General features: G+C 43.6%; 1 protein-coding gene across 3 annotated transcripts; it reads right to left on the bottom strand.

Moving 5' to 3' along the window:
• Positions 1-2,212: 2,212 nt before the first annotated feature.
• On the bottom strand, positions 2,213-9,552 carry LETMD1 (LETM1 domain containing 1). Of its 3 annotated transcripts, XM_068561054.1 has the most exons (9): positions 9,420-9,552; positions 8,717-8,868; positions 6,959-7,074; positions 6,277-6,359; positions 4,393-4,579; positions 4,168-4,269; positions 3,914-4,066; positions 3,373-3,469; positions 2,213-2,486 (listed from the first exon to the last, which is right to left on the bottom strand). In XM_068561054.1, the coding sequence occupies exons 1-9, from the start codon at positions 9,539-9,541 to the stop codon at positions 2,416-2,418; spliced, it is 1,083 nt and encodes a 360-aa protein (XP_068417155.1). In that variant the 5' UTR covers positions 9,542-9,552; the 3' UTR covers positions 2,213-2,415. The 3 variants fall into 3 exon arrangements, with proteins under 3 accessions (XP_068417155.1, XP_068417156.1, XP_068417157.1); XM_068561055.1 differs by lacking the exon at positions 9,420-9,552 and having other exon boundaries at positions 6,959-7,078; positions 8,717-8,804; XM_068561056.1 differs by lacking the exons at positions 4,393-4,579; positions 6,959-7,074.
• Between the last annotated feature and the right edge of the window lie 257 nt (positions 9,553-9,809).

Here is a 9,809-nt window from a genome sequence, read left to right as displayed (position 1 = left end):
AGCATTTCACCTATCAAACCTAAACGGAGCCTGAAAGGCCTCATATTTAACACAGATACATCTTTTAACGCATTCTGCCTCTCCTGTTCCTGTTTTTGCTGGGTTTTACAGGGGAGTAAAATAATAAGTCATAGGGGAGTTAATAAGTCATAGGCCCTTATCTCTCCCCATCCTCTAGTCTCACGAAATGGAGTTGAGAGTCTGAAGTACCTGAGATCTAGGTGCTATCCCGAACTGAGCTACACTCTGCCACCTTAGACTGGTCCCCTCAGATACAAGACTGAAGTTTAATTGGGAATTTGGAGAAAAATCTTTCTAGAAGTTTGTGTTGGAAGGTGAAGGTGAGCGTTATACATTCCCTCCTTAGGAAGGCTCCAGCCTAAGCTAGGGAGTGGATCTCACCTGTTCAGTAAGACACACATTTGGGATCAAACCAAGAATTTGCATCTAACTAGACTCATTGCCAACCTCCAAGATAATTTGATTTTTCTGAAAAACTAGTTTCTTAATATAAGTCCATCCCTTCATTAACTCTGCAATTCTGACTCACCTATCCCAAGCTTTTAAATGCTAAATATTAACGTTTAGCATTAACTGTCTTGTCAAGCAAAGGGCCTCTTTTACAAACCTGATCCATCTCGTTTCTGGTGCTACCTGAGTTGGACAGAATTATAGCTCATGGTTGCTAGAAAGGCTAGGCCTCTGATCACAGAGGCAGAGAGCTTCAGTCCCGCTTAGTCTAGGCCTAGATAAAAAACTGATTCATTATTACAATGCTTAATTATTTTCCAATTTCCTTTCTCACATACTGTACACAGGTAGTATTTTCAATGTGAATCCAAAGCTTGTCTGGTTCTCTGAAAAAAAAATTTTTTTTTTTTTTTGCCTTTTAGGTCCTTTACATTGTGATAATGCTGTATTTAAAGAGAATATTTAAATGTAATATTAAAGAAATATTCAAAAGAATGGTGTGTTATTCTTTATCTTGGCAGACCACAAGTCAGTTACTTGTTAGAGAAAAGATGCTTCTCTAGCATTGTATATAAAACCAATTAGGTCAGTTAAGGATTAATGTTAACAATAGGAACGTTTTATGGTGGAAAAATAGAACATTCTTTGGAGCATCAAGAGCTTGACTTGCATCATATGCCCTAACATACCTTTTCAGCTGAAGCAGGCCTTGATCTGCCCTGCTGGAGCTTTTCCCACCTCAGTCCCTACTCTTGGGGCCCACTTTGTAACTCCATTACTTTATATATATATATATATATATATATATGTATATGAAATTCGCTATTCCTGGTTACCATCTTAAAATCCAGCAAGAGGATCAACTTCAAATTAGCTCCTTTGTCATTTCCATCCCATCAGAAGGTTCTATTCCAACCAGTTATCTCACCATTAGTTAGCTTATGTCAGTCAGTCTTGTAAAAGGAGCCTTAGTAAAATGATTAGGGTATGCATAAGTAATTTCCAGCAACTGGTTTCAGGCAATCTTTACTTGAGCTTAAAAACAGTGCTTCATGCGTTTACAATAAATTACTACAGGTCACTGATACACACAGACAAAAGCTGAACCCAACTTACTATCTCAAAGTAGACCTCGCCTGGTCTCCGGGGCTGGGCAGTAATTAGTACCTTACAGGATTGATCCATGGCCCAAAGAAGGCAGCCACTGTCAGCTACAGTTGGATCGCTGCAACACAGTGGAAGTAGCAAAGAGTTTAAGATCCACAGGGGCTGTAGCCCAGTCCAGAAATTAAGAGAGGGAGGGGAAGGCTGTAAACACTTGAGTCAAGAAGCGCTTGTATTTCCTTTTATCTTTCCATTAGAATGTTCCCATAAGTTATTTACTTAACAAAAAAAAAAAAACCAAAAAAAAGTTAAGGTGCTCAAAGGATTTGAAAAAAAGGGAAGTGGTTTAGCCCTGTGAGGGGAACAAAAAATAAAAATCCATATTTTTGGTCATATCAAAGCGCTGACGGGGGCATCAAAGTACATGCATGGATATAAAGGCTCCAGTTTAAGTAGTGCTGTTCCCGTCATCAGCCAGAAACTGTCTTGAACAAAAACAGCTGTAACGAATGTGGCAGTGGGTAAGTCCTAGGCCAAATGAGGATTCCCACCTGGGGCAAAAGCTCACTTCCTGGGATCCAAACTTAAAACACCATAGTAAAAGCCCAGTACAGAGGCTGCTGCCAGCTCCAGCGAATTCTGAGGAAGTTGGGATGACACCTCTCGTGGGCCGCCCCAGTAGGAGTGTTTCTTTCAGTTCCAGCTGCCACACGGGCACCTGCTCCTCTGCCTTGCACACGCCTAACAGGGCACACACTCTTTGCTGACAAGTGCTGTTTGGTCCCACGCTGCTGGACTATGTGACTGCATGCAGGACAATGCCACCCGCTCCCTGTCGGCTCAGCGCCTTGTCCCAGTGTAGTTGATGGAAAGCAGGACCACATTGTGTAGCAAGAGGGACAGCTCAGCTTCTGAAAACAACATCAACGTTAATGGTTTGGCCAGGGAAGAGTTTGCCTTCCAGCTACCTTGTTAAGCAGGGCTTGACACCAGAGGCAGGAAGTCAAGTGCAGGGAGGTGTGACATTAAGAGGCCACTGTCCTCAAAGTCCCCCCGCTTCATTCCAGTCCCTACATGTACACTTTCTTTCCTTCCACCAAATAACTATATCTACTTAATTCTCATGTGATGGCAGTAGAAAATTCAGAGATGGTAATGGTACTAAACCCCACTGTCACCCTTCCGAATTTTCCGGTAGAAGCTGGTCCTCGAGGGACATTTCTCAGCCCCAAGGAGATTAGTAGGCCTACCCTGATGTTCAGAGGCTTAGAAGATATTGGGGCCTAGCCAAAGGTTCCAAACAGGAGACCCAAAGGCCTAATACCCACCCGCAGATACTTTTTGTTTAGGCAACTCAGTGTTTTCATCCTGAATCTGAATGCCTTGGGACTGGTGCTTCTCCCCGAGTTACATGGCAAGGTCTGGAGACATTTCTGGTTGTCAGAACTGGGTGAGGGGGTGCTACTGGCATCTAGTGGATAGAGGCCAGGGATGCCTGCTGTATCATCTTATAATGCACATGACAGCCTCCACAGCAAAGCATCAGTAGTGTCAAGGTTGGGCAACCCTGCTTCACGCTCAGGCTCCCACAATCCCTAGTCCTCCCTCTTGTCTTGCACAGTCTACTTCATTACCTGCCTAGCCCCTGTAGGCAAGTGAGTCTGCGCCCTTTCAATTAGACATATATATTAGATAAGGGTCTCACGCTACTTAATAATTAACTCCCAAATAAAACCTCAGAATAAAATACAAAAATGACTTGGATTTTAGTGGCATAACCACAGGCATCTGTCTCACCTCTCAGGCTGCAGGAAAGCTGCAGCCATTCTCCCAGCCAAGTTCGACACCTCTCTTCAGCAATATGGGTGGAATTCAGGCCACGAAGATAACAAGCCTAGATCGCTCAGAAGAGAAACAATCCTTAATTATCACAGAGCAAGTATGCCAAGGAAGTATAAACCCACAGAGAGTCCCAAATCCCCTTTAAATAAGTTAAAACCTCATCCCCACAAGAAACCTTTCACCATGGCAATATGAACTCTGATGGACAGGATGAGAAGCAAAAAGGCCTATACAATCTAAAACAATAGATCTAAAGTGTAGTGTCCTTGCTTTTTGAAGGGCCAGAAGAAAACATACATAAACCAAAATTATTGTGGGCAATTCCTTCCCACTAGTTAAGTTCACCCAGTAAAAAAGACACAGAAATGAGGTGAGAGAATAAAGAGCCTGGGCTCTGCTGTAACAAGCAAGACAAGGAGCTCCTTGGAAGCTCCCAGCCCCGTGAGCTCAAAAGCCCACCAAGGACTGCAGGTTGGTATTGCAATCAAGCGCTTACCGACTTCACCTCCTGGGCAGTCAGCTGACCAATCCCCAGCTTTGCCAAAGCCTTGTCCAGTTGGTGAATCACAGTGGTATGAGTCTTTAAACGGTATCTCAACAAGACAGGAGGCAGATAAGGTGTGAGAAGCATTGCTCGACTCAAGGCTTTCTGTGACACAATATAGGGGGAGAAAGTCAACTTGGTGTTACTGCAAGTAAGACCTGAAGCAAGGTGAGGCCATGGAATAGAGAAAGCCTCAAAGTGCTCACCATCTGCAAAGCATGGAGCTGGTTCATGCCCAGAGGATGGTTAGAGAAACACTCTCTCAGAGCCAGGATATCATGTATTGCTGGGTGGGTACCACGCTGCATCTTGGGAGAGGTAAGAGATGGGCAGATGTTAGGAAGGTCCAGACTAGCCTTCTTACCCAGTTTTAGTGCACGCTGGATCTAACAAGATTCCTGGTTTGCAGGAAGGGTTAATTGGAGGAATACCTTGGTGCACAATTCTGTCATATGCCACCGGAGTCCTGAATCAGAAATGAGAGGGATAACCTTTTCTAAATAACAAAGAATTTCTGGGTGGGACTGCTTCCGGAGAGCATGATAGATATCTAAGAAATCAATTTGTTGCTTTGGGGTCCAGAAATGTTGGATCAGCAGTTGCCTAGGAAACAGGTACCTGAAAAGAAAAGGAATCACAAAGTCACTTGGCTGAAACTGGCATCTTTCAAAGTGAGCTAAGAAAGCATTTAGCAGACATGAATGCTAGGAGGAAGAGATGGAAACACTATTTCCCTACCTTACTGTTCTTTCCTGTAAATGAGTGTCAGACCAAGGTTTAAAGATACACTGAAGCCCAATTTCAAGCAACGTTACTGAGGTTATGTAAAAGGAATAACCTTGCACGCGGCGATCAGATAAATGACTCATTTTGAATCAAAGCATGTGATGAACGTATTTTGGACAGAGCTGCAGACAGAGCTGGACTTTGTATGTGATGTTGACCTCAAACTGTTCCCAGTCCCTATGTGTATACAAAATGGAATTCCTCTAATTCATTTCTCTATATAGGCGGTGGTTTTAAAACATGGTCACAAATTCCCTGGCACTCCTCTTATTGAGAAGTGAGGTCTGTGCCTCTGGTTTTTAAAATCTGGGTGAGCGCATCAACCAACAGAATAGAGCAGAAGTCTTTGTGACTTCCAAGGCTAGGTTATAAAAGGCCATGCAGATTCTCTTTATTTTTAAAGTTTCTTGAAACTTTTTAAAAATAATTAATTAATTAATTAATTTTATTTTTGGCTGTGTTGGGTCTTCGTTGCTGAGCGCGGGCTTTCTCTAGTTGTGGCGAGCAGGGGCTACTTTTTGTCGTGGTGTGCGGGCTTCTCATTGCAGTGGCTTCTCTTGTTGTGGAGCAAGGGCTCTAGGTGCATGGGATTCAATAGTTGCAGTGTATGGGCTCGGTAGTTGTGGCTCGCAGGCTCTAGAGCGCAGGCTCAGTAGTTGTGGCACACGGCTTAGTTGCTCCGCGGCATGTGGGATCTTCCCAGACCAGGGCTCGAACCCGTGTCCCCTGCACTGGCAGACGGATTCTTAACCACTGTGCCACCAGGGAAGCCCCATGCAGATTCTTATTTGCTGGAACACTCATTCTTGGAGCCCTAAGCTGCCACGTAAGAAGTCCCGCTGCCCTGAAGCCACCACATTACAGAAGCCATATGCAGGCACCCTAGTTGACGGTTCGTCTTCCAAAGCCTTCCCGGCTAAGGCACCAGACCTAAGAGTGACCTTAGACTGTCCAGACTAGTCCATTCACCAGTTTTAACTATCACTGAGGGACACAGGAGAAAAATCTTTCACCCACCTGAGCCCTGCCCAAATTCCTGCCCCATAAAATCATGAAAATGGTGGTTGTTTTAAGCTATTAAGCTTTGAGGTTGTTTGTTATACAACAATAGATAACTAGAACAACATGCAAGGTCATAGTTTGAAACTGTCATCTTCAGATATAAGGTAAAGTAATAAAGATTTGTATTATCAGAATATGAAATGCATTCTTCTCCTGAAGAAAAAAATTTGTCCGAAGTTGCTATGCCTCTAAGAGAGTGGGTTGCTGCCTCTAGGGATGATGGAAAAGATCATTATCTTATTTCACATCACACAGGAGCAGCTAAGAGACAGGGAGAAGCCAGGCCACCTACTCCTACAGCTGTCGCAGTAACCCAGGTGGCTTTTATGAACCTTGGGCTAATGAGAAAATTGGAGCAGAAGTTTGATAACCTCTGCCTAACTTCTGAAATGGAAAGTCCTTAATTTGTAATTTTAAAAAAATCTACATATCTTCAGTATGCTGGAGAGACAGAACTCTGTACTCACATTAGCAAGAAGACCAGGTAGTTGGCAAAGGGTGGAATGGAAAGAATACCTAGGAAAAGACACTTGGTGACGTCTCGACGGAACTAAGCAGAAATAAACACAGATGCAGTTTTAACCCAAGTAAGTTTTTAGTACAATGGACAATCCCTCCACCCCACCGTGCAGTAAACTTCTATTAGAGCCCAGGTAAGGATCAAGGTTATTTCTATCTACCTCTAGTTGGTAAGTTCCTTAAGGACAGGAGCCCTGATCTGTTTACTTTTGTATCCCAAACAACGTCTAGTACAGGGCCTGACAGTATACCAAATCCCTAAGTAAATTCTTCCTGATCTGCAGAATGGTCCTAGATTCTTACTCTCAACTTCAAAACTACCATCAAGTTACCACCAAATACTACTTTCCTGCTGCCTTTGGATCCTTCCTTGCAGATTTTTGTATGTTCAGAAACGAACTGCACTTTACTGTTCACGACTTTTATTCAGAAAGTGTTCCAGAAACTCTACGGAGCTCTGCTACGAAGGCTCACAACTCTGAATGAACTGATTCTGACAAATGATCTGATCTCATGGCACGGGGTAACAGCTTGGTCAGTGGTGAAGAAAATAGGAATGAAAAGACTTGGGATCTGGGTTAACTTAATTATATCACCGTGAACTTCTGGATATCTGCCCTTGGCGCATACCTGTCTCAAATGCTCCATCTCCCGGTATGAAAGTTGATGAAACTTTATATTGTGCTTCCACATATTTGTCTTTATTCTTCTAGCCTTTTTGGCATCAGCCCATAACATCTGCAATCCTACCTCATTAAAGTAGAGGACAGAGTGTGATGTTATCCCAATCTGATTACCACAGCCTTTTGTTCCATGTTCACCCACAACACACACTTGTCCCTCCCTCCCCAATGCTACTCTAAATCAAAGCTTTAAACTAGGTCACTTGAAACTCTTGTGAGGCTGACCTATATTTCGTTTCTTATCCTTCTCCCCTCTGCCCCCTTCCACCCCCCTGCCCCCAGCATATCACCTCTCTTCCTGCCAAGCTGGCGTTCTGTGATCTACCAGGGAATGGTCTCCCTCTTCTGGTTCATTACTCACTCCCTTTTTTTTTTTTTTCACTCCCTTTTCAAAATAAAAATTCAAAGCTCTTTAACCTCAGGAAGTCTTGCTCAATTAACCCTTTGTATATCTCAACCAGATATTAACTTATCTCCTTTCTAGAACACTTTTATAATCACTGGAATTCAACATATTTCTAAGATTGCATTTTCTCTTCATTCCAAGATAATCCTTACACTGATCTAGAACTTTAGTTTATAAAAATGCTTTCCTATTTATGAATGAAATAGTATAATGTCTAGGTTGGCTTCAAAATAATACAGGAGAAAGCCAATGTATAAATGATATAAGACTGGTGGCCGTGAGTCAGTAATTGTTGAAGTGAGGTTGAGAATATGGAAGTTCACTGTATTACTCTACTTCTGTGTTATGTTTGAAATTTTCTATAATAAAAGGCTTAAACACAAACAACCAAAATGCTTTCAGACTCTTTTTTTCATTTGATTCTAGTTATAAATCGGGGAGCAGACAAAGCAGCCATTCTTATCTCCACTTTACAGCTTTTGCAAGTCCATGAAGCTAGTAATAATTATGATAATATTCAGAGCTGACAATGTGGGAGTTTACTATAATTGGTGTTATGATAAAAAAAAGTATAGAGTATAATAGTTATAGCTACACTTACTGAGCACTTACTATGAATCAGGTTCTAAGGACTTTACATGTATGGGTTTATTTAATCTTCATAGCCATGCAGTCAACAGGTAGGTTCTATTACTACCCTCATTTTACAGATGAGAAAACCAAAGAACAGAGGGGCTAAGTAACAAGTCCAATCACCCAGCTAGTGACTAGTTGGGATTTGAACCCAGGCAGTCTGGCTCCAGAGTGGACACTTGACACTGTACCATCTCCTAGTAACTAGCAGAGCTCTGATTTGAACCGAAACATTCAGAAACCAAGTACGCGTAGTGCTATTTCCACAACGTGCTACCCAGGAGAGATCTGTGACAAACATTAGACCACATTTTCTTACAAGCCAAGTCAACTGGTAAATCACAGGGCAGGTCTGTGCACCTATAGATCTCTGCCCTTGTGCATGACAAATAATTTCTACTACAGTCAGATGTGTGGTTAAGAAAAGTACAAAAATACCTATACTCCTCCTGGGTGTTGTCAAAAGTTGTTTCTCAACATACCTTTCTAGAAACATCAAGAAGGACTAACTTATAAGAAATAGTTTAATGCTCAAGCATTTATGAAACAGAAGACATACCAGCTTACACTCCCATCGCAGAGACTGCAAGTGACCTTACTTATCCTAACTCTCTGACACTGCCCTAGAGCTGATTCAATGAATTTTTATTTTAGTTTTGTCTTTACCTTTCATGAAGATTGTATACAGGACATAGAAGCGGGGGAAATGACGACCCAAGAAACGATGGTATTTCCCATTAATCACTTTTGTCTTGGTCACCACATAAGAGATCAAGCTCTTCACATCTGCCTTTGGAGAAAGGTGAAGTTTTGAAGACCTACAAGGAAGATGAAAGAGACTATCTGGGAACCAGCCCTGGAAGCCCCTTCACGCCTGGGGTCCATAATGTAAAACATCTGCTTCAGAGAATGTATGCTAAGACCTGAAACTTCTGAAATCCAAAGAAGATCTTGAGATCATGGAGAGATAAGCCGTCAGACTGAGAAAAACAGATAGGACAGATGAGAGGCCAGGCAAGAATGGATGTCGGGGAAGTGGTGAGTCTGGAGAGAGCGAAGGCCTGAGGGACAATCTGAGCAGCAGGCTAAAGCCAGAGAGGTGAGATCCAGGTAAGTAGCAGTAAAATCTCAGCCGAAAAAGGGAGGCTCAGGACACGTGGGGAATTCAGACAACATGGGGCACTGAGAATTGAGAGGGTCACGAAGCCAGGTCTCTAGCAGGGATCCCGGTGCGAATTCTGAGCGGCAGAATAAAAATCCAGGGGCCGGGGCGTGGAGCCCTGAGAATTAAGAGACAGCATGCAAACAAAATTGAGACACTGGAAGAGCCTGAACGTCAAAAATGCTTTTCTCTCTCCAAGTCCCTCACCGAGGGGTCCCCCAGGCCAGGCCACAGCGAACAAACTGCAGCCTCCGGGCGACATAAGGTCCAGGGGGCCCCGCCGAACCCCACAAAGCAGCCCGAGCCCAGCACACTCTGGAAACCGCCATCTTCGCAGTGAGGGAGGGGCAGACGAGAGTAAGTCGTCTTCAGGTCAAAGTTCCCGTACGTTGCGTTCGTTTGACGACGCATGCGCCTTTCCTGAGAGCTGATTGGTAACCATAGACCGTTGGCCTCGCGCTGCCCGGGCGAGGAGCGGACGCTTAAGGCTAAGTTCGGAAGGAGGGCCACGATTGGACGCCGCCAGCACTTCCTGGTTTAGAGGCGCCGGAAACCGGCTGTCCCGGAGGAAGCGAGAGAGTATCTGCCCTTCGGTGG

This window comes from Eschrichtius robustus, chromosome 13 (genome assembly GCF_028021215.1).
Source record: "Eschrichtius robustus isolate mEscRob2 chromosome 13, mEscRob2.pri, whole genome shotgun sequence".
Classification (NCBI taxonomy): Eukaryota; Metazoa; Chordata; class Mammalia; order Artiodactyla; family Eschrichtiidae; genus Eschrichtius; species Eschrichtius robustus.
The sequence above is the reverse complement of the archived record's forward strand: the minus strand, read 5'-3'. Positions and strand labels throughout refer to the sequence as shown.

Excerpts from the sequence above, each read along its gene's own strand:
- LETMD1 (XM_068561054.1), bottom strand. The coding sequence starts at position 9,541 with ATGGCGGTTTCCAGAGTGTGCTGGGCTCGGGCTGCTTTGTGGGGTTCG. Across the intron at positions 8,869-9,419 it reads CTGGCCTGGGGGACCCCTCG|GTCTTCAAAACTTCACCTTT; the intron begins GTGAGGGACTTG and ends TCTTCCTTGTAG. Across the intron at positions 2,487-3,372 it reads GCTTTCCTGCAGCCTGAGAG|AAGCTGAGCTGTCCCTCTTG; the intron begins GTGAGACAGATG and ends TGTTGTTTTCAG.